General features: G+C 40.3%; 1 protein-coding gene across 2 annotated transcripts in view; it reads left to right on the top strand.

The window, feature by feature from the left end:
• Positions 1–1,806: 1,806 nt before the first annotated feature.
• Positions 1,807–25,246, top strand: part of LOC108966384 (runt-related transcription factor 3) — a 37,563-nt gene continuing 14,123 nt past the window's right edge. The window contains exons 1-3 of one of the 2 annotated variants that reach the window (XM_018929244.1): positions 1,807–2,317; positions 22,115–22,228; positions 24,954–25,055. In XM_018929244.1, coding sequence (XP_018784789.1) covers positions 1,807–2,317; positions 22,115–22,228; positions 24,954–25,055 — 727 coding nt within the window. Of the gene's footprint in view, positions 2,318–22,114; positions 22,229–24,938; positions 25,056–25,246 lie in introns of both variants that reach the window. The other variant, XM_018929243.1, reaches the window with a different exon arrangement.

Here is a 25,246-nt window from a genome sequence, read left to right as displayed (position 1 = left end):
GCCTCCATTACCCCGTTTTTTACTTGTACTTGTCACATCGAGCTGGCACCGAACTCCTCCTAAAACACTGTTGAACTTTCAGATGGCGCTCCAGTCGAAATTATTTAAAAAATTGGCATTCACTGACCAATTTCACTTAGATGCGGAACGAGAGTGCGTATTTTCTGATGTTAAATTGTTTGGTGTTATTTAAATTTAAGACCTCAGAAAGCTATGATTCGATATTTATCAAAAACAGTTTTGTAGATGTCGCTAGTATCAATTTTATATTTAAAATCCCCCAAAAAAATTGTATTGAGAAGCGGGGTATAAGAGGAAGGCAAGTAAACACGGGCTGAAACACACAATAATTCTTCACAGTTTCGTTTTCATTCCTCACAATTTAGATTACTGCAGAACCTTCGCCTTGCGGGTTCTTCTCAGCTCGCGAACCTGCGAATCTGGATGCACGAAGCCGTTGGAGAGGAGGTTCAATGAACTTTTTCGCGAATGGAGAGAAGTAAAGAGGAAGAGTGGGGAGTGAAGTCTTCTGTCGGGAGCTCTCAGTCAACTCTTATATACTACTAAACTAATATTGCGTTTTCAGTGTAGCGGTGGAAGCGCAGCGCCCAAATTAGTCGAGGGAATTTACTAATTTCATTTTTTTTTTTTTTTTTTTTTTTTTTTTTTTTTTTTTTTTTTTTTTTTTTTTTTTTTTTTTTTTTTTTTTTTTTTTTTTTTTTTGTATTCAGTAATGCTATCCGAAGGAGAAGCGGAAGAGAAGTAGGTCATTCGTGCAGACAAATCCAATTTCTTAGAAACTTTAGAAAAAATATTTTTAATGCAATTCCTTATTAACTCTGGGTTTGGAGTGTCTTTATTATTTTCCAGTACTGTGGAGAGCCCAGCTGTTGTAATTCCTGTTATATATTAGGTTAGTTTATAAGGTTGATCCAAAATTGACGCATCTCACTTGAAGAGACATTCCTCGTTTTTGTTATCCACATACTTACATAAGTGGATCACCAGATCCCGATTGGGCGACTAAGCGTTCTGAGCTTCGCCATGTTCGCCAAAGGTGTGGCTACCGAGATAGTTCAATGTCAGTTTGGCAAAAGGCGAGAAATATAGGATTTACAGATTTAACCAAAATCGTTCGCCGGCAATTACCTAAGAGGCTTTAGTTCGGAGGACTTTTTACGATCCACTCTGGACCATGAAGGATCTCGCAGTCGTACAAGCTCTGTTCGTTCACCAGCGCTTGCTGTGTTCACTAGAGGAACCAAAGGTCCAAAGCCAGGACGTAAGAAAATATAGGAAAACCGGCTCTGCTGTGACCCGGCAACCGTACGTGTTTGATATGGAAGAAATTTGAAGCTATTGCTAATGCGATCTTTCACTCTTTGACTAGCCGCTCCATTATCAGAGTATTTTTGCTTACAACATATTGGTACTAAAGATGCAGATTATTGTTATTGGAAATCTAAAAGATCTAAACCAATTTGGTACTACTGAGTAACATAATCTTCTATTGGAGATCTACTTCTATTCAGTTCAGAACTGACAGTATAGTGTTCGCCAAAAAGCTCTTCAATATGTATTGCGAACCCTAGAAAAAGCTATAACTATACTTATAAATTCTAAGCTTGAACAAAAATTAATCACAGCTCAACTCTCTTACATCTTTTCAGAGACGCACCAATAGAACATAAGCAACTCTATCAATCTCTCCACTAACTAACTTTTTCATTGTCGCCGTGCTACAAAGAAAAATTTGCAAAAATTGTTCGCCTCAAACAAGTCGCCTGCGGCCCCAACCACTACAGAATGCATCTCACCACAACGACCAACACCGTCGTCGCCAACAATGCGGGCGCGACACAGAACAGCAGCAACAACACAAACAATTCCAGTTCAAATAATAACGGCGGTAGCAACAACAATAATGCTACAAATGGCAACAACAACAATTCCAATGAACAGAACACACCGCCAACGGCCGCCCAACTGCTAAATGAAGCCTACACAAAGATGACCTCGGACATATTGGCGGAGCGGACTTTGGGCGATTTCCTCACCGAACATCCCGGCGAGCTGATACGCACCAGCAGTCCGCTGTTCGTGTGTACCGTACTGCCGCCGCATTGGCGCTCCAACAAGACGCTGCCGGTCGCCTTTAAAGTGGTCTCACTGGGCGATATCATGGACGGCACTATGGTGACGGTACGCGCCGGTAATGATGAGAACTATTGCGCCGAATTACGGAATTGTACGGCCGTTATGAAGAATCAAGTGGCGAAGTTCAATGATTTGAGATTCGTCGGGCGCAGCGGTAGAGGTGAGTACACGAATGTTTCTTTGTTACTGATCACTTGAGGGAAACATATTTGCTTGGTGGAAATCTATTGAAGCCCAAAATGAGCAGAAATTCTTGGATTTTACAAACAATTCAGCGAAAATGTCCACAATTTTCTAAAATATTCTAATTCTGTTATTATAGTTTGATTATTCAAACTCACTGAGCACTGGAGCCCCATTATTGGGATTTCTAGTCGAGGTCTTTTGTCATCCCTCGAGAACGGACACATAAGGTTGTCAAGTTTTTGTGGATTTGAAGCCATTCCCTTCAGCAATTCACTCTTACTCGCTACATTCACAACCGAAATTACACCCTTCTAAGCATAACTGTTGTGGTCGAAACGGGCGCGATCTCATGTTGACGAAATGACGGGAAAGAGAAATTCGTTGGAGACCTTAAAAATTATCCGTGAAATTGCTGTTAGTTCCAAACCTCCAAACTCGTTTCCAGTAATTACAAGATCTAGATCTTGATATCGAAATCGTCTTAAGGAAAAAAGGTCATATTTATTCATATCTCTATTTGATTCAGATATGGCTTCTGATATATCAAAACCTTTATTAAAATCTTCAGCGGATGTTGTACCTTCCGAAATCGCACTATTTTGTAGAGCAGGTATTTTCTGTGACTTATGAAATTCAGTTTTGAAAAAAGATAGAGCAAAGAAGGCATTGATTGCCTTATACAGCTGTAGATGAGCCTTTGGCAAATGGTGGAGTATGTCTCCGAAAGTGGTCCTTTGGCTCTACGACACCATAGTCAAAGCCCATTTGCTCTAAGGAGTCTTAATGTAGTAGAAAGCTCTATAAAAGACCACTCTTGCAAAGAAACTCGGGAGCATTCAAAGGCGACACTCATCACTAAGATTCATTGCAATCAATGCACTTAGCGTTATCTCGCACATAGTGCCCGTAGACATAACCGGAAGGTGTAAATTGCTACTAGTCTTAGAGAATTTGGGCTTCTAAAAGAAAATCTGTCTGAATACTCGGAAATCCTGACATACTTTGATTTCATATCAGATCATGGAGTCTCCAAACCGAACTCTGGCGGCTCCTTCTCTACCCAACTACCGCTAAGAGAGTTATAGGTGGGAAGAAGCCGTTGGATTAGAGAGACAGTGAGCTTCTTTACGGATGGCTGAGAGGAAAGGTTAGGGGATAGGTCTGCCGTCAGGGACTCTTTACTAAGTTCAGCGTCAGACTTAATAACTATTGCAGTATTTTCAATGCCGAGGTCTCAGTCATAAAGGTAGCAGAGAAGCGACCATCCATTCTGATAGCAGGACGGCCTTGAACTCATGAACAGTGCATGGTTGGTAGAGGACAATCGCAATCAATAGCATGGAATGTCATTATCATAAGACTGGATGCTCTGATAAGACTACCAAGCCATAGCGGACTCGCAGGAAGTAAAGCTACCAAGGAAAGGCAAGCTACCAAGCAAACCGCTATCATTAGAATAGGAGCAGATCGGCGCTTCCGTTTCTTCTTTTGTTCTTCTACTAGATAGCTGGGCATCGTGGCAGCTTGATCAGCACTAGGCCACATAGCCGCCGTGAATTTTTCCGGCAGGTACATTACTTCGAAGCCCGCTCTAAGACGTAGAGCAGAGTAGTCTCCTTCATCTAAACAGGGCCACTTTGAAATTCTCTCCCCCTTCGATTGCATCCCTGAAAACTTGGACCATTGAGATATAGAAGCTACATCTGGCGGTGTCTCCTTCTACTTTCTTATATTCACTAAGGATATGTGGACTAGGAGAAGTTGCTAGAGAAGAGGATGGATTGAAGCTAACAGGAAGAGTTAAAGTGGGAGTCCTACGTAAGCAGCTCGCCCTCAAAATTAGTTAAAAGCTACCTTGTTAGTGCTCACAACGGAGTGGAAAGTTGTCCAATCTCCGTTAGCATCTTACGCTCTAGACCTGGACCTGTAGACCACGCGTGTGCTTAACGGGGATTTTTGACGACCAGCTCTTGAGGGACTTTGAAATCTTTCTGGCCTAGATTAGAACATAGGAGATATATTGACCTGCTTTTCCTTATCAAAAAAAATCTTGCAGCAATGGTAAGAGACTTTACTAAACATTGTTACATGAGCATTCATGTTGTAAGGCTTAAAATTAAGACGGACGCAAATTGTCAAAGTCGAATGGACGAAGTTGAAGTTAAAGCGTGCAGACACTTTCTCCTGATCATCCAGCCATCGCAAAACTGATGTCAGTGTCTACCTAGATATCACAGCGAACGGCGTTAAAAGCTGTACAAGTGAGATCCCTTTTAGGATCGACGATTTAACCTAGCCTCCCCTAACGTTATCTAAGTCAGCTGAATGCGAATTATACTAAATTATTAGCATTTTAGGACTTACTAGACAATTTATAGAATATTTTCTCCAAACTTATACCTTCATCGATATATATATCCATAATAAAGTAAGTACTACCGGAATCCATTTTTCCCGAAAATTTGCTCCCATTATAACACTATATTCCATTTTGCCCCGCGAACCTAAGAAAAAAACTTTCAAAATCACACTAACGACATTTTTTACTTCCCAGAAGTTCACCCGAAATTTTTTCTCAATTACACCCTCAATTAAGAGTTAATATTTGTTTGAATGCCGGCATAATTGAGTGGATTGTTCTGGCCGAACAATGAAACAATTGCAAAACACCAACAAAAGCAAAATAGGAGGGTGGCGAAAAAATCAGGAAGCAAAAGTAAAACAACGAAAATTCGCAACAATCAAAATGGCAACATCAGCAGTAATGTCTTTCAGCAGCTGACAATGCAACACTTCACACCAACATACACATACACATACTCAGAAGCGAAGAAGGGAACGTGAAGTGGCAACACTTTGGCAACCAAAGTGAGCCTTTTAGTAGCAACATTTGCCACACGCACACACAAACATTGTTCTATGCTCCGCTTGCCTTTGTTGTACGATACACACACTTTCCAGTTGATGTTGTTGTTGTTGTTGTCGTTGCCGCTATTATCTTGCAACACTTGGAATTTGATTGTTGTTGAGTCAAACTTAAAGTGGCGAAATTGTTGGCAGCAAAAAAAAACAACAGCTGCTGTCAGCCGTCGTCGCCGCCGCCACCGCCGAGAGTAGCGGTTTCTCGCTTAAAAAGCCGCCCACACCCCGGGGGACCGCTCATACCCCACACATCCCTTGGAGAGCTAAAGTTGTCCATTAGACAGCGCAGGCACGCTTAACAACTGATGTTTCACAAAAGCTCAGTGTTTTAGCCGGAAATGCTCCTTGGATCTTCTGACCGGCGTTGCCAATTTTTTTTTTTTTTTTGGTTTTTTTTTTTTTTTTTTTTTTTTTTTTTTTTTTTTTTTTTTTTTTGTTGTCGGCAAGTAATGCAATTTCGTCGGCAGCAAAAAACAATTGAAAATATTTCACAACAAAGCGCTCCACTTCGAGTGTCCACAACGAGAACACCACCAACAACAACAAAAACAGCGAGGGCAACCGAAAAGCGAGTAAATTAAAAAAGTGCAAAACTTTCGCTTTGGCCGCGTGCAAATCAAAATGAAAAGGCAAAAGTTTTGCGTGAAACGTAAGCAAAAGCAACAACAACAWCATCAAGTGGAACGTGCAACAAAATCAACCAATTTGCCCGCTCGCTGTGGGCGTCCGTTGCACAGGCTATTCTAAATTTGTCGTGTATTTATTTCGCAGCAATTGAAACTTTGCCACAATTTTTACCGTTTTATTTTTCATTTACTTGCGCTCCCTTGCACCCTTTACCTCTCGCCCTTCAGCTGTCGCTTTGTTGCCTCTAATGGCAGCCGAACTAAACCGCTTGTTAAGCGGAAAAGTGTCAGCACGCGGTCAGCTTCATTTGGCTGCCGTTTTTTGCAGCGCGACTCCCACTTTGGACTTCAGTTTTTCTGCAGTTCGCCTCGTCGTGTTCTGGCAACAGCAAAAAGTGCTTGAAAAACCGGTTTTAGAGTGGCAAATTAATTTACATCATTAATAGTGCGTTTTTATTAATATTATAAAATACAATAATGAAACTTTTTTTTGTCTTTACCGTTATCAAAAAAAAAACACGCAAAAAAACGTTAACTCGTGTTGCACTGATGCTAGAATACCCTTCACAGATACAAAAGATTCCTTACATAAACATCATTATGATCAGTCAGTTTGTATGGCAGCTATATGCTATAGTTATTCGATCCCAAGGATCTCTCGGAGATTGCACCAGTGCCTTAAAAAATTAGTTATGTCCAATTTAGTGAATATGTCTCGTCAAATGAAAAAGTTGTGCATACTAGCACTTTAGTCCGATTGTGACATATATGTGCTGCATAGTTCCGATATCGGCGGATGCCAGGCATTTTCAGTACCATTAGGCTGTTGGAATGGACACAGTGACCACTATGGTAGGGTTCGAGGTCCATCTAAAACCTTTGCCGTACTTTGGGTTCGGCAACCGGTTGCAAAGCAACTACACATTCAACTGATCCGCATTCAGGTTTTAACTCCAACCATCGCGATACTCCCCGAAGGACCAGTCCGCATGAGCAGGTTGGAGCGAAGTCCAAGGGCTCCTGCTCCCCGTGGTACCAGAATTAAATCTCCGGTTGGAGCTCGTAGCCGAAACAACTACCAGGTGAGCTTCCATACTCCTTTAAACTGGTAATCAAGGGTTAGACCTCATTACACGCACACCCCATTCACACAAGCAGTTAACTTTAAAACCCCAATTAAACGCCTTCGCCGCCTAATTAATTCACACGCAAACTACCCTAACTGTTCGGCATTCCGACTAGTGTTGATCACACCTCTAATGTCTAAATGTCCAACAGCCAGCTAATCTCCACAACTACTCAGTTCCGTAATGTCTGAATAGATCGGATATTCTCTAATTACATCCACCCAGTCCTTTACCCGCGCCCCAGAAAACTACCCAGACCTATCACATAGGTGCCTCTGATGAGAAATGCATTCAAGGCCTCATGCTTGTAACATAAGATAAAACGCCGACTCAGGAGCGTGCTGCTCCCTAGATATGCCTCCCTCTCCACATCATCAACGGAAATCCAGTCCGCAGCACACTTAAACCCCTTCTTTACCTGAATGGAACAGCACGCTGTATGACAATCAGGTCAAGAGAGGGTGTACCTAATCAAATCTGCATAGCATCCATTGAGACGGTGCGACATACAGACAAACAGGTAATTATCACACAATGCTTTATGGGAAAGAGTTTTTGGCACCCCAAGACTGTCGGTTGCTTCACACCATACTCCATAAGTGGCACTAGCTACAAACAATCCACGATATATGGTGCGAACAGCACAACGTCCGACACTCCAATAACTTCCCAACTTTGCCTCTACGATTGCCTGCAGTCGCTTTTTCACATTTTCCAAGTGTGAAGTGAAACATATTCTTTCACTCATGGTCAGCTTTAGGTATTTCTCTTGCCTCACTTACTGCTGCTGACCACGTTTGCCGGGGGAGTCTGCCCTCAGTCAGCATTGTCACCGTTTCTTATATCGATATGTCAGCGCTTACACCTAAAGCCAAAGAATTTTTTCAAAAAATGTCCTCGCACCCACTCTAACTCAGACCACGAGCAACTTTCAACCAAAAGAAGAACGCATACGCATAACACTTGCTGAAGCAAAGCAGAGAGTTCATCATAACAACCCAGATATATGGACCACAGACGGGCAGAGACAAACCACTTCGATCTCCACACTCCCATTCATGCCGACTAGAGACACCTTTCCGTCTAAAAAGTAGCTCTGGCAAAGAGTAATCTCCGGGCAGCCAAACTTCTCTAGTCGTTGCACCAATCCAACCCAGCTAAGGTTGACAAGGACGTTGACATTCTCTCTAACAACATTCTGAACAGAAAACCAAGTGGAGGATGATGCGTCCTTTTCTGAACCCATATTGCCTATCCGAGCACATACTTCGCGTTAGCTTTTGGAGCCGCTAATGAACCGATAAAAGCGATTATCGTTCGTGATCTTATGAAAGGACTTCCGGAGAGGAACAACCCTTGCTTTTTCCACAGAACGACCGACTGACGGATATGACTAAATCGTCTCAACTCAACTTAATTATGCGTACTATTTGGTTTCCACCGTTTCCTTTTGGCTGTCAAAACCTTCTTGGCACACTTAATATATCCTGTTCAGGGTATAAAAATATTGAATTATTTGAAATTTAGTATCACATGTTTTTATGTAGCAATTACGATCGATTCAATTACTTCATTGTCATGCTTTCTATTGTGTACTTGTATATGACAGGTGACTGATGACATTGCTTTCAAATTTAGTCGCCTTTTTTCTAAAGCCAATACCTCATAAAGGCGTCCAATTTACCCAAGTATGCAATAACTATATTACCATAAATAGCTACATCGGATAAAAATAGAGCCGGACTTAAAAACCAAGGATTGAGCCAATATGAATTCCATACATCAAGTAGGCACGTGAAACTAAAACTAACATTCAAGATGGTCGTTTAGCTCTCGAGAGGAAGAACACAAAAATATCTACTTCATTTACAATCAAATTCGACTTTACTTGTTTTTTTCGGGTCCGAGAAAAAAGTCGCCTACTTACATACATATTTTACATTCCATTATATATTCTTCGAAATGAACTTACAGGATTTATTGCGAATTAACAGATCAGTCCCAGTTTGTTCAGCAAAATATTAATATTCTGCAATTTGTATTAAAACTTTGGAAAGTGGCGAAAAGAACACACAACCGGTATACTTAAATGGGAATAGAGAGAAAGAGAGAGTAGATCTTTATAAGCTTTTTTAAGTGGATTTTTCACCAGCAAAACCATTAGCCATAGAAAGAAGCAGGTAGTTTCCACTTGTTACGAGACTCGGCTTTTAAGGTGAATACATAAGAATGAAACAAGCTCGAAAAGTTTCGAACATAAGCTGTATGGCGTTTGACCTAGTACTGATGGAACGCAATTGCTCTGCTATTTATCAAAAGTGACCACTTCTGGGCGCATGCTTTCTTCAGACCATCCAATTATAGACAGCATAGGTCTAAATTACGAGTTTGACCGCAGAGAAACACCTTATAGTAGATGATTCCCTGCGCAGTAAACCAAACTCATAGCAAAAGCTACCTGACCGACAAATCTAGCTTAACCACTGTTAGCGGAAACTTTTCGCTTGACCTTGTCTTAGCCTTATGTGACTCACTTTAATCATCAGTAAATATCCCGTGCAAAATTAAATAAATTTCCTTGCGACTGACCTAAGATTCGCTGGTTGAAAACCAGTCTATGAAGTTTTTTTTTCACTATATAGGCCCCTTCCGCTTGGTGCGCCGAAAAGTATACTTTATCGAAGGCATTTTACTAAATATTCGAACATAGAATAAAGAAGCAAGGAAACTTAAGTGGAAAAGCTGGTCTACCATTCTAGAATATACATATGTATATGCAGAATATGACACATACCTATACACATATACAAATAACCATCAAGTATTTTGTAAATGCTATGATTTATAAGATTCGGATATTATTCACGTTAACCATTGTATTAAATGAGTATTTGCGGTTAATATAGAAGCCTTCTTTCGGCGTTCATAAATAAAACTCGATAGCGCCCTCCTTGCTCTTAGTCGCGTAACTTTTTTCGGGCTTAAGTATATGAAGTCAATGCTACACACAAATATCCTCACTTTGCTCCAAAAATTACTACCGAAAATTCGAATGAAGGTACTATTGTAGAATAGCTGTATTTGCAATGGAAATTAACACTAACACTAACAAAAATAAAAACAAAAACAATGCGCCAAATAACAAAATTCGGGCTACTCAAAAAAGCATTCAACAAAGCAACAACAAAGGGCAGCGAATCAACATGCAACCGTTTGCGGTTGAACCGCAAAAACCAAAGCCTCAATACAGGCCGCATTGCTCGTCAACACGACCCCGGACAAGGCGTTCAGAGGCGCAACACAGAGTGTTGCCGTTAGTCGGCATACGCGTGTATGTGCGCCATTGGCCGCACGCTAAATGGTGCCACCGTTGCCACCGCTGCTGCCACTTGCCATTCATTTACACGGCGCGCATTTAATTATAAAGGCTCAGGGTTCAGCGCCTGTCAATGTGAGACGATAAGGGCTCTACGCGGCGCGGCACACACACATGCATACTCGCTTTACTGCGAATATACCGTTATGTTAGCTGCTGTTGTGCTCACATCAAAGTCAGTACCAATAACCACTGCCGCGCTGTCCATAAAATGTGTACGCGGTGTTCGCTTTTCGCTTTGGTTGTAAAATTTGTTGGCGCTTTTGGCACCAATTTTGTTGCATCGCTTTTTGCGCAGCACCATTATTCCTGCATGTATCCATCGTAACGAGTTTGCCGTTGAGCTGCGCTCCATATGAGCTACAGCTGCGTGTAAATAAAGTGATGTTTGCGCTGATTTACCGAGCTTGTCAAGAAAGCGCGCTACGGCGCGCGAGGTGACGCGGCCGAAGCGGATGCTCGCAACCAATTGCGCCTCACATAGCTGTTTATTTGTGTTAGATGCTTTTATTTGTGCCAATGGTCATTGGTATATTTTTGGTATTGTATACTTCTCGGCGTGGAGGCTTTATTTTAACAATGTGCAACATCAGCGGCACACACACTCAAGCGCTTTGTGTGAGCGCGCGCGTTCGAATTCAATGCGCGATTTTCGTGAATGCAAATGCAAAAGTTCAACAATTATCAAAGTCGCACCACAGAAAAATTCTTCCACACCATGCCACACCAAACCAGCGCGTCGTATCGGCGTTTGTTATGCCATGCGCTGGTCATTCGATGATAGTGTAGTGGCGGCAGTGTGCAGCATGCAGCGGCGCGTCAGCTGCTATTTGCCACAATCACAAAGCCAACAGCGCGCACACTTGCGCGCTCACACTCGGCGCCTTATTGTAAGCAAGGCTTTTTCAATTCACTATTGACTATTCACCGTTAGACCGTTATTTGTACGCTGCGCACAAGTTCGTTTCGCTGGAATGCCGCCGCATTGCAAATTCAGCAATCCGCCAACAAGCATTTGTTGTTTTTCGCTGCATTTTTTTGTTTTGGCAAATTTTGTTTGTTGGATTTCGTCGAGCTGCTAGAATTTCTACATCACTCAAACAAACTGAATTCGACGAATTTTGCGGGCGTACCGGCCTGACTGGGCAGCAGTGGCTCACGGCGCACAACTGAGAATTTTTGAGTGACCGTTCGCTGGCTGAATTTGTAGGCATTCCGCGCACTTTGTTTTGTGTTAATTGAAAACTTTGTTGGCTTACGTGTTGCATGAAGTTGCGTTGCTGTAGCGTTCGATTCGTTTGTTTCGAGATAATTTCTCGAGAACTTAAGCAAATTTCGCTACCATTCAAATTGAGTTATAGAACTCCATGGTTTTGGAATTGCTATGCATTGTTACAGTCGACATTGTTTTCTCGGCATTTAGGTTGTAAGTAAAGAGGTGCAACCTGCTTTAAAAAGCAGCCCCAAAGATGCACCTTTATTCCATGTTTTACGGTTTGCTGAACAAGCCTATTGGTGGAAGTAGACCAGGCTTGCGTGGGGACAGAACGTGCGCATACAGAACATTTATCAGTAAAAATGACATTTTCAAAATCTCTATCAATATTCTCATACGCCCAAGCGAGTCACAAGAGCTTTATCACAAGTTTTTCAGTCAACAGAGGCTTCTTCATTGTGTGGCGCCATTTCAGATTATGAGATGAAGAATAATTTTGATTGTCTTTGCCGCAGTTTTAAAGCAGGATTCCGCGAAAACAGATTCACTATTCTTTTTTCATCCTTTTTGTTCACTTTTCTATCGAACCACGTACTGGTGAATCATGCGACTGTTTGGGACCTTTAAGGTGGATGCAAAGGAACACAGCTTCGTAGCGTGACGCGTACTTAGCACTCATGGCGTTTAACGTGATTCTCTTTCAAAAGATCAACGACAACTGAACCTTTATTGACAATGCATCAAGGACAAAGCTGCGCTCTATCGGCTCGCAAATGAATTAGAGCGAAATCTTTCATTAACTGTCTTTAACGTCGACCACGCTCTTAGTTGACAGACTGTATATCTGATACAGAGTCTATCGCTGACACGATTATAGCCGAGTTAACAACAGCGCGCCAGTCGTTTCTTCTTTTCATTACGTGGTGCCAATTGGATATTACAAGCGTAGCCACGTCCTTCTCCACCTGGTCGTTCCAACAGAGTGGAGGGTTTCCTCTTCCCCCGGCAGATACAGTGTCGAATACTTGCAGAGAGAGAGAGAGAGAGAGATGTCATGAAATAATACTCGTATAGTGTCTAAACGCTAATTCCGACAGATTGATGAATAATTGCTGGTAGCGTTCCCTATTAATGGCTCCGCATGGTTTTAGAAGCTCAGAATACAGCACGACCTTCGAATTCTACCAAATTCAGAGCTTTCAAACAGCTTTGTCGCTGATTTGGCTCATTGACTTTTTGCATTAAGGCTGGTATGAGAGTCAAGATTAAACAACTGAGAGAAGCATGTGAACACCACGACTGCGGAAGCCAGCAAGGCGTTAATGGTGTGTAAAGGCCTAATTGCTAGCACCTGAGCCTTAAACAAGGCATACTAGGTGGTATGTACACCTTAATAGTCATACCAATGCTCACATGTAGAGCGACATTATGAGGAGCAATAGTCTTATTTGAAATTGTCGCGGCTGGCAAGCCCATGCATTTCTCTAACCGTAATCATGAGTTCTATAGCTGGACTAGAGGTGGCTTTGGACTTCATTCCGCACCACATCTTTGTGGAAATTACAGCAAAAGACGCTATCTCAGCCTTGTTGTTATCAGAACAGCCATTACCGAGAGCATATACTGTGAAAAAAGGTTCAAAATTTCACTGGATGGCAAAAATGAATGGAAGGAATCCATCCTCGAAGAGTGACATTGCAGGAGCAGAAATACAGAAGACTCGAAAACAGTAAATGAAATTGAGGCAGCAAATTGTCAAGGTCCATGTGCATATTTCCAAAACATTTTTCAAACTGAAATCTACGGTTAACATTAGCTTATAGATTATTTTATAGAAAATCTTTTTCGGGAAATAATTTTTCATTATTAGTAATAGTCAAGCGGGATAAGCAGTCTCGTCAGTTAAAATCAAATCAAGAATGGTACGGAAATGTATAAAAATGCTCAACAGGGTTGCCATGAAAAAATATAATTTCATTAGCAAGGATAACTAGGCAGAGAGGCATCAATGGAAAAGAGCTTGACGAACTTCTCGCAAAAAAAGCTGCGGCAATGCAGAAAACAGGATCGATACTGATATTTAGTGGAGCGGATTCGTTGAACCATGCTGTTTCTGGGAGAGTTCAATAAAAATCGTTTCATTAAAATAATTTGTTTCCTCTGAAACAGGTTGAGGCAGCTTATGAAGTTTTATATAGACCACTTCAAGCTAATCGAAAGTCTAAGAGGACTAAGTCAGGGTAACAGTTCAATTTAATTGTCTGAATTCATCTAATCGCTCATCTGTGAAGATTGATGTATTGTTCCAAGGATTCCTCTCGTTTCTATAAACAAAAGGCGGATAAAACGGAGCATATACTCCTTGATTGCCACAAAACCGTATGAAGATGGAGTCAGGCTTTCAGGCAAATGAATCCGATGAGAGAACACATGAGCTTCACTAAGCCTCTTTAATACAATAGAGTTAAATGAAGTGTTGCGCTGCAGAAAAGAGCAAAATGTAATACAGGTAGCAATGCACTTCACATCTTGCACGCATCTAAATCTATCAGTTAAACAAAAAAAATCAAGTATGGAATTAGCTTAGAGATTATTTGCTTTTTTCTCTCATTTCTAGTAATTCCTCCCACGAATGTTGCGTGCTTAGTGGCCACAACAAATAGCTTATTTTTATTATATTGCCACCTTGTTTTTGTAAATGAGTTCTAACCATGCCTAACACATAATAATCACGTGACAATGGAGCGTTCACACAACATAAAATTAACTAAAACAAGCTTTGAAGATAATTTATGCAAAAAGCAAGTAAAAATACGTAAAACAGTAAAAAATTACAACAACACTACAGAATGCAACAACCATCAACATGAAAAACAACAAGAAGACAGCACATATTGCACCGTAAATAGCACACAATAACGGTAAACACATAATTTTTTACGATAACTGACAAAAGTCACAAAAACCGTAAAGCACTAAGCAAATGCGGAAAAAATAATATTTATTGGAGAGCGAGTCCAAATATTTACGGCCTATTTGCTGTAAGACAAATTTCACGTGCTAAAGCACAATTTGTAATATTAATCATCAATATGTTGAGGCAATGTTATTGTTAACACAATTTCTTTTCGTAAGCCCGTATTTTTATTTGCTTTTTGAGGCAAGTGTTGTTTAAGTGACAAATTCGTGCGTGTGTTGGTATGCCACATGGTGTGTGTGAGTTAGAAATTTCTTGGTAAACAAAAATGCCACACACTTGCCAAGCGAAATTTGCAGGGATGAGGACTTGTGTTCTTATATCGAAAACATATGTCACCTAAAATGCAAAATAACGTAACACCACTTTTTTTTTTATAAATTTACAGGTGAAAGAAAAAGGTTATAATAGAAGCCACTCATATTGAAACAAAATTTGAGTTTTGGTTATAAAACGTATATATATTGGTTATAATTTGGTTATATTAACTGGTTATAAATGGTATGAAATGGTTATGCTAACTGGTTACATATGGGTTATGATATGGTTATGTTAACTGGTTTTATATTATTGGTAAGCAAAAAAAAATTCAATTTCGATTTTATTGATGATACATTGTTTTGTATTGTAGGTGACGATATACGTATGCATATACATATATAACATGTGTGTATGTTTGCACTAACTGTTCACACTCCTCCTGCACGTATCAAAATCAAAGCCTGCGTCATATTTACCTAAACCACTCACATTTGTCAGCAGCTTTCAAACACTGCTGTGGGCCTTACAGTTCGTTTTAAACGCCGCCTGCCATGGCGTATGAGTAACCTGCCGTATTAGTAACAGCCATGTAGCCTTATAGCGGCTGTCATTGTAGCTGACATTTGATTTATTTGTATTGATTGTTTGAATGCACGTCAGTTATGCCACACATACACCACTCACACCTCGCTCACTGCTGCCACGTACCCCCTCTTCTCAATCCACCGCCAGCCCTCACAGTCTGCTTTTGCGGCGTGCATAAATTGTTTATAATCCATAGCGTGGCAAACACCTTTCGTCACCGCCACCAGCAGCCATCACTGAGAGTCATTTGACTTCCTCGCCTGACTCTGTGTGGGATTTCGCAACAAATTTGCCAAAAGATTTGCACACTTCTTCGGTTAAATCGAATCTAATTCTTTGACAAATATTTAACTGTTGTCATATTTTTCACTCAAATAATAATTTCGATAGCTTTAAGTGCCGTTAGCACAATTGATGCTGTTTATTTGCACTTTCGTTGTTTTTGTTGTTGGTTTAATTGCATAGGTTTTTGTTGTAGTTGTTTGCGCAAAGCCTTTTAAGTTGGCGCTCAAGTGTTTCACTACTATTGTATATGCACGCTAGTAGTAGTTATTGTTGTAATACACTACTATTGTTGTTGTAGTGGCAAAATGCCATAGCAATTATTATTAATATTTACTTGGTGTGGACATTTATTTACTTTGTTTGGTGTTTTTGTGTGTTGCCAATAAATTGTCATCGGCTCTGCCACAAAGTGAATACTGTTTGAGGTTAATTTGATGGCCAAGTACTTATGTATGCACTTCTTTGCATACTTAAGTAAACATAACATATAGATACACATACATTCGTATATATGTTTGTAGTAAAGCTGTTTGTTACACCTTCGCTATTATGGAGATGCCTCGAAACCACCAACAAATATGGTTGATAACGGTGAAATACAACATAAATTTTCAGTATGAGTTGAGGCCTTCGGGAACACTATTGCTGTTGATTGCTCGTCACCTCCGCGTTTTAGGAARTTACGAGGTCTAAAGGGCACTTCAAAACGAAATCATTAAAAATTTGCGATCTTTTACAAGTCTCTGTATGGAATCAAGCTTCCTTTTAGAAATGAATTCCAAGTGAAAGTAAACAAGAAAAAACGTTAACTTCAACTACCCGAAGCTATAATATCCTTCAAGCGTCTAAAAAGAGTCTTGTCTTGATTTTGTTTAATCGGTTTGTATGGCAGCTATATGCTATAGTAGTACGAACTGATTAATTTTTACGGAGTTTGTTCTCTTGCTTTAAACAATAACCCACGCCGAATTTCGAGAAGATATATCCTCAAATAACAAAGTTTTCCTTACAAGGGTTTGAATTTTATCGTTCATTTTATATGGCAGCTATATGCTATAGTGGTCCGAACTGAATAATTTCTTGGAATATTGCATTATTAACTCAAAAAATAATTCATACCAAAATTCTTGATGATATCTCGTCAAATGTTGAAGCTTTCCATACAAGCAGTTCAGTGTAAATGACAGCTATATGCTATAATGGTCCAATATCTTCGGTTCTGACAAATATTCAGCGTCTAGCGATTTTGTGTCTATAAAACCTATTACCTTCTTCACTTCAGCTCCCTTTGCTCTTGTATTGCCTGCTCGTACCTCTCATAATATTTCTCAACATATTTCAGCTATTGCGCCAAAATGCGGAAACGTTGAGAATGCTTTTTTATGCAAATACTGTAGCTCTGTTGAATTTCAAGCTCTAACGTTCGTAGTTTAGCAATGAAATTTCGTAGTAGTAAGTAACATACTAGCTCTCGATCCATTAGCAACAAGATATTTCGTACAAAAACAATGATTTAGCTTGATATAATTTCTAGGCTTAGTAAAACTTGCTGTTAGAGATAATTATATTTCGAAAACTTTTTCCTTCAAACCAAATTTTTCAATGTAATAAGTTTATATCATTAACTATTTCCAGCTTTTCTACTCTCTTATGATCTTGAGATCCGACGCAACAAAGCAGTATGTGATGGTGCAGTATAGTGGTTCAAAACACAAAAGTTGTCGGCACATTTTTACGCCTCTTTTTACAAATAGGTTTGCGCAACACTCCAATAATATGCCTGGTGGCACGTTTGGCCGTAGTTTTTTCATCTTCGGTTCTGCCTTGCCACGATATTAGAACGACTGTTCGTCTGTTTTCGGGTCTTAACTATAGATTCGAGACTTATAATGTGTTTCATGACATGCTGGTAGTCGGCAAGCATTGTTTTGCAGACGTTACTTTTCGACATAGTTTTTCGAAAAAAGTCAGTAGTTTTGGAACAAAAGTGCTTCCACTTATCTTAGGCATAAGTGGTATTTTAAAATTGTTTTCAGTGACCTTTCCTATATCGCAATGATAACAATAAACCTCTGACTGTTAGCCATCAGCTCTCAAGCACCAATTCCTTTTTTATTGAATTATAATTATCACCGATTTAATGTAACTTCATTGTTGAATAATTTCACTCAGCGTAAAAATCGTCGAATACACTTTATGTACTTCAGAAAGACAAGCATGTAATATACACCAATGATTATTTTGATGTGACATTTGGCACAGCTGTCACTGACAATCATACGAAGCTAGAAAAAATATTTCGACGAATATATCAAATATATTATATAAACCATAAACCAGCCACTCTCCAAGGAATTGTGAAGAAAGCATTAGCGTTTTGAAATATGCTTTTTAAAGAAGTTTTTATTTTTTTCTGGTAGTTCAGCAACCTTGGCTAAATTTCTTTTATAGAATAAAATCAAGTTTTTACGAACTCTTTACGCAACGATACACTTAATCTTTTGATTGATGTTTCTTTGGTCAAGAAAAATTTGGCACGAACCGCGTGTTAGGCGTTCTGTGCAAGTCTTTCATTCAATAATCTTTCAAATTATTATTATTATAACGTAAATTTTACAATGGCTTTGAAATAAATAATAAGACAATTTCTTCAAGATTTTTTTAAAGCCATTTTAATTGAAAATTCGTCCAAATCTTAAATTAGTTACTAGTAACTACATAAGGACTAGAGCAAATTAATACAAATAAAGAAATCACATATGGCGGCCACGGCTTACAAGCGCTACAAATGAACTTAAATTCGCTCGAAAAGCGCACAGGTATGTTGTCTTTGTGCTCACTTGCCTCTTAACCCTTTACCAGCGCACATTGCGAGCAGATAATTAATCACAGGAGACGCTGGAGCGCGTGGGTTGCTAATGGCAATTCATGCCACATAATTGTTTTCATTATTACTGAGACATATGCAAACAAATCAAATTGTAGACAATAGAAAAGAAATCCACCGAAAAGTAACGTGTTGATATATGAAGCCAAGGACTTACGAAATGTAAGCATAGCGACAGCAGGCGTGTGTGGCGAAAGGACACGCAACTCAACGGCGCTCGTTTGCGCTTTAAAATGAAGAAAAACTGAGACACGTGTGTTGTTGTTGTCACCGCTTTAGCAACAAAAGAATAATTGTGTTTGCACATATGCTTTTTAAACTGAAGCTGAAGCATACAAGCGGGCGCTTTGTTTGCCGAGTTAAAAGCTTTTGCACTTCTTCACACTTGATGTTGACAAAAGAATCTGTGGCGCGCATGAAGAAATGCGAAAACAAAACTGTATTGCGTGAGTTAATTAAATTTCAAAGCCCAAGAATGTTGTTGCAACAACTTAAGCTGACGCGCCTAAAACTATACGCCAGCAAATGTAAAGGTTCGCTGCTTCAGAACGCAGCTAATAATGAGCTCAAACAATAATAAGAACTAAAACAAATATGAAGAAACAAAGAAAAAAAAAAGTAAACGACGACGAAAGTGCAAATGAGGCAAGTGGTGTGGCGCCGCCGCAGCAAAATCACAAAGCCGACAAGTCGAAATCCTCATAAATCTTCTTGTCTTACTTTGGCACTTGGCGGTTTTTTCAGTAAATGCGAACAAATGCTTTTCCTTGTAATGCCAGTGCCAACAAATAACGGCACAACAGGCGGCATGTAAAAAATCATGAACTCGAAAAAGCGCACAACAAAAACAACAGCAAGGTGTCGGCGTGAAAAAACGGAAGCCTATAATCGGGCATGACATGACATTTGGGAATTCCTGTTGCACGCCTGCGGACCGGCACCCAAACTTTTGTGTTTGCTGTTTTCTTTCCTGCTTCCTTACACACGACGCCTGCCCCGCCAACGTCTTCGTGTATATTAAACTAAGTCCCTTTCTCGTCTTACACGAGTAAGTTGTAATGGAGCTGATTATGATATCCTTGTCCGCCTCTGCTGTGCTCCCCGAAATTTACGCACCCCGCCCACCTTCGTGTCAACACTACGCCCGCAAGCCCACCATTGCGCAATTTCATGCCCTGCTCATTTTTTATGCGTGTTCTTTGCTTCTTTTTTCGCTCTCTTTATTTGCTTATTGGGGGTTGCTTCGTCGTCCTTTTTATTTCAAGAAATCTACACAGTCACCTTTTTTTGTTTGTTTGTTTGTGCATTATTTTGTGGAGTTTGTTGTTGTTCTCGGCTAAAAGGCTAACTTTTCTTGCCACTTTGTGTTTTCTTGGTTTGCCACTTAAGCCCCAAATAAAGGGTCTTTAAAGGAGCTCATCATTTGGTGGGTTAATTGAGTCGCCATTCATTAAGGAGAGGGCTACTCCGTTTGGCAAAAAAAAAAAAGTAAGACTTTTTTATTTTAATCTCGTGAGAAAACCCATTTGTTGAAATATTCTTTCTCTAGGTTGTTTCTGTGAAAAATGTCACACCAAAATAGTCATTAATTTTTCGTTTACTTGTGCTCGTCACCAAACTAACTTATAAATCTTTATTTGTGGCGTAAAAGCTGCCGTTTTCTTGAAACTAACTAAAGAGAGGTTATATTGAAAGAGTTCAGGTGGAGTGCATCCAAGACCAGCACTCAAATAAGAAAGGCAGATCAGTAGAGACTGCACTCCATACACTTATATAAAGGACTCTTGAACATAAGGACTACACTCTTGGAGCGTCTTGGGTGTCTACGAAATCTATTCTGAATAGCATTCGGTCCATAGATGTTGATTCTGCCATACAATGATGGACTTTTACAGGCATAAGAGCAAAAGAGCACGACTGAGGAAGTATGTAAAAGTACTTCCCAAGGTGAAATGCTATCTCCACTTCTATGGATATTAGTGATGAATAAACTACTAAGGAACTTAGACGGCAAATCCTCTACGATAGTACAAGTAGAGTGCGCGGACGACCTTGCCATCCTAATAACGAGTAGGTGTATACAGACCATTGACATCACTGTCAATACAGTTCAGAGTTGGGCATCGCAAAACGGTTTGGGGTTAAACTCACAGAAATCTGCTTGCGTTCGCAAAAAAGCAAAAAATTCCTCCATGAACGCTTTCTTCGATAAATAGGACACAATTCTCTTTCAAGGGACGCACCAAGTACCTTGGTGTAGAGTGATAAAGTTTACCAATGCTTTATATGCCGGCTGCAATTGAATTTACATATAGCAATTTCTCCTCGTGGGTATGGCAGGGTAATAGTAGTTTGGCAAACATCGACTACATGATCCACTTTTCGACTAATAAAGAAGGCTCAAAGTAAACCTAGAAGAATATGGTCGGCTTAAGGGTATGTTAACTGCGCGCAACACTCTAAACATCTACACAGATGGCTCGAAAATGGACGATGGAGTTAGTGCGGAAATATACTATCCAGGGTTAGATATACGGCAATCCGCGAAGTTGGCCTCTAATGCACCTGCAGGTAATTTCAGAGTCAAATTCTACGTAGACAACCAAGCAGCAATCAACCTCGTATCACATATCGACCAGAAGCGTTACCGGATTGTCAGAAGCAAGCAACGTTACTTCTACTGAGTGCCAGGTATGAGATGGCCAAGAATTATGAAAATGTGATCAACATTGGGAAACTAATGCATTGTCTATATCAAAACACGATGGAACGAGGAGTACACATTCCTAGTGGCACACGATAGAAGCGACCTTAGGAAAATGAACGGAATACCAACTGATCATATTCTGTCCGCAGAATATGCCAGACAGATCGAGAATACAGCAGGAAACATCTAGAGCAAAGCAGTTGGAAAATAACGGCGTATCTTTTGTGCCTTTGTCCCGCAATGGCACGGCTATGCTGTAAGTGTTTGAGATTCCCAAAGCATGATATACTGGAGGAGGAATCGATAGTGAGGTCAGAGAGTCTACTGATTCTGCGTCAAGTGCAGGCATCCTGAGAACGACTATTCCTCATGGACCTAGAAAAGAAACAAAACTGATATCACTAAGCACCAGAACTGGCCTGTGGGTAACCCATTGGCCTACCAGACTAACCTAAGCTTAATAAGACAAATCCTTTTCGAGAATTCTTCAAAATTTTTGGTGTGAAATTTGAAAACCATTGATTTATTTTCACTATCTTATGACTTTAAAATCAGCTTCATCAGTTTAGCTTTGTATGCGTTTTTCTCAAAACTTCATTTTTGAAATTTCGAAACAAATTCTACCACTAATATTTCTCAGCAGGTGCTGTAAATATTATTCACTCAATGTTCCAACCAACAACAAGAAAGCAAATTTTGTTTTCCTACGGTTTTTTATTTTTGCAATAACGTCTTCATTTTTGCGAATAAAAATTTTTTAAATAAAACTAAATTTAAAAAAAAAATTTTTTCTACTTTTCAGGGAAGAGTTTTACGCTGACAATAACGGTATCCACGAATCCGCCACATATTGCCACCTACAACAAAGCGATCAAAGTGACAGTGGATGGACCGCGTGAACCGCGCTCAAAGACCAGTAAGTATGCAACAACAAAACAACACACACACACACAAATCACACACACACACGCGCAAAGAAATTTGTAATACAGCAGTACACATGCATATTAAGCGCAGTGAACAAAGCTTAGATGGAGTTACTGTCCCCCAACCCACAAGCCGCTTGCCGACAAAGTATTTAATTTAGATGCCCGAACTAAAATATGCGACGGCAACAAAGCAACTACAATGACAGCAACAATTTATTAGTTGCAAGATAGTGAAATGCTCGCAACTTATTTACCGTTATGCTCTTCTTCGCTGTTGCAATACAAATTTATAGCATTGGCTTTGCTGCTGTTGTCCTGCTCGCACAGAGGGGTCCTTTTCTGTACGTGCAACAGCCAACTCAGACTGTGTATGTGTTGCGTCCATCTAATGAAACAATTCATCTTTAAGATTATTCATTAGCAAATCCCAGCAAACATATGCAAACACACACACACACCCTGATACATACACACATGCACGCAGAAGAAGCCTATAAACTTCAGCAAATGAATTCATGCAACGTCTGCTTAGGAAGTGAGAGAGGATGGCGGGGTGTTGGCGAGAGCGGAAACACACCATTTTGGCGAATGAATGAAATATGCCTTTGTTGGACCAAATACGTCTGCCGTTTGCCGGCGTTGCCACCATTTTGCCGACCGACTAGCTTCGCTGCCTTTTCATCCTTTCGTGCATTCAAAAGTCCTGCCATTCATTGCCCTGTCCATGCACTAAATATTTATAAGCATGCAAATATTTTACTTTGCATATGTTAAATGCAGACAATTCGAGACAGATGAGTTCTTACAGCGGCACATTTGCCAGCAGATTCATTTGCGTCCACAAAGCACACACACACACATACACATGTGTGTATATATATATATGTGTGTGTGTGTGTGTGTGGAAGGCTTACAGTTAGTTTGCACTAACTTACTAACTCATTCAGCCCGCTGGCCGCTCATCCGCCGCACCGTCCAAGCGGCCGGCAGTCAAGGACAAAAGGATTTGGCCGTCCGTCTCTGCGCCGCATGCAAAATGAAATAGTTGCAACAATTGAATCCGCAAATGATTTATCTTTCGCCACCAACTGCAGCAGCACAGCCAAAGACACTCGCTTTTGCCGTTGGAAGGCACAGACACACATACCTACACAGTATATGTATATAAGTGCACATATGAAGTGTATAGCATGTTTCTAGTGGTTGTTGTTGTTAGTTATATGTTCACTTTGCCAAGCTTGGGGTGCAGCAGTTAAAACAATGGCTTGTCCCTTTTGACCAGACGAAAGGTTATAATTTTATAATGAAGTTGGCCGCGGCATGGGCGCTACAGCTGCCAGCTAATGGGTTAAGTACTTAAATTAAGTAGAAATTTAGTGTGAGCTTACAATGTTCAGACCTAAACTGTTTGTGAGTGCCACATTTAAAGATTTTGTTGTTTTTCAGGCACCATAAAATATTTCTGATATAGTTTCGGGTATCTTTATCGAGGACATACTCTTTAATCGATTATAAAAATTGGTCTGTTACTTTAGCGTAGGCATGTCTACTTTGAGAACAATCCAAGGAATCATTTTTTGGTTTTAGCATAGACCCTGACTAACGGTTATGTGAATTCCCACAACAGCCGTTCTTACGTTACCGTAATCGACCCGGATTTATCTGGCCAAGGACTGTACCTTCAGTGATGTAACCTCGTTTGGACCGGCAAGACTTAGATTGAGATTGACTTCACAAGGGTTGTTCTGTAGCCTCTTCATTCGTGCTGGCATTTAGGCCAAGCCGGGCCCTGAGGAATTTTTCTGCTCAGCCTGCGTCAAAACACTCCATCCGGTTGGGTGTAAAACATGCATTGGATAGAGTCACCCGAAGACCTGCTCAGGCCTTAAAATACATAGGGAGTAGATCAGGCCAACGTGGCCCAATATTGTTAACGCACTACTGCGACCTTAGCTTCTACGGCTTTGCAATCTTAACCAAGTTCCAGCACTGCGCCGCCAATCCACCCGAGCGGCCAACAGAAGACAGCTATGGTCCTAAAAAGCTTAAACAGCCAACAAAGGGAATCTCATCATCCGATAACTCTGCTCTGGCCAGTAGTGAAGACATTTGAGGTCTTGTAACTCTTGACTTTCAAGCACCACCTGGATATAGCAAACCACCGCATGGCTTCCGAAAAGCGCACAGCACCGCCACAGCACTTAGCGTGAGAAACGCCTAGAAATTTCGTTTTGGGTGACATATTAAGCGTATGTCCATCGTACAACGAGTCTTGCTTGACACTAGCTAACTCATTGCATGGCATGCTATCCGTACACATCTTACACCTCTTTCAGTCAGTGATCAGTCTTCGGTCTCAGTCTTCGGTAGGTCAAGAGCTTGCTTGCTTCTGCGCTTGAGAGGCAATGAGCACTTACCCAACTGCAACTGCTGCTTATGGCAGTAGAGGGGTATGTCAAAGGGAAGATCGTAGGGCAAAACCCCAATTATTTTCTAGCTACACTAACTGATATATTTAGAAACTCAGAGCTCAATATTGCTGCTGAGTTCGTTCTTACATAAGATGCATAACTGTGAAACATAACCTCACTCCACCCATTACATCAACACATCAACACACGAATAACTTATAACATTGCTATTTCGACAAATCAACTTAAGATAAGAACAGTTATTTTAAAACTTACAACAATTCAGTGTTGTCGCTTTTAGGACAACAACAACAGTTCCATTTCGCATTCGGACAGCGACCGTTCCATTTCTCAGCCGATCCTTTATCAGGCTTTCGCATGCCGCCCATCGGAAATTGTCAAAGTAAGTACAAATTTTTGTGATATAATATTATTAAATTGGAAATTATTTTAACATATACTATATAAACATATATATTTAGCTGATTAACAATATGAAAAAGTCGTGTGGTGAGAATTGCATTGAAATGCCGATAGCACCAACAATTTAAGAAATAATTGTGGGAAAGCGAACTAAAAAAATTATTTCAGAAG

Source organism: Bactrocera latifrons, unplaced genomic scaffold (assembly GCF_001853355.1).
Source record: "Bactrocera latifrons isolate USDA-ARS-PBARC rearing strain unplaced genomic scaffold, ASM185335v1 scaffold_16, whole genome shotgun sequence".
In the NCBI taxonomy this organism is placed as follows: domain Eukaryota; kingdom Metazoa; phylum Arthropoda; class Insecta; order Diptera; family Tephritidae; genus Bactrocera; species Bactrocera latifrons.
Note: the sequence above shows the minus strand (reverse complement) of the source record. Positions and strands in the feature narration are given on the sequence as shown.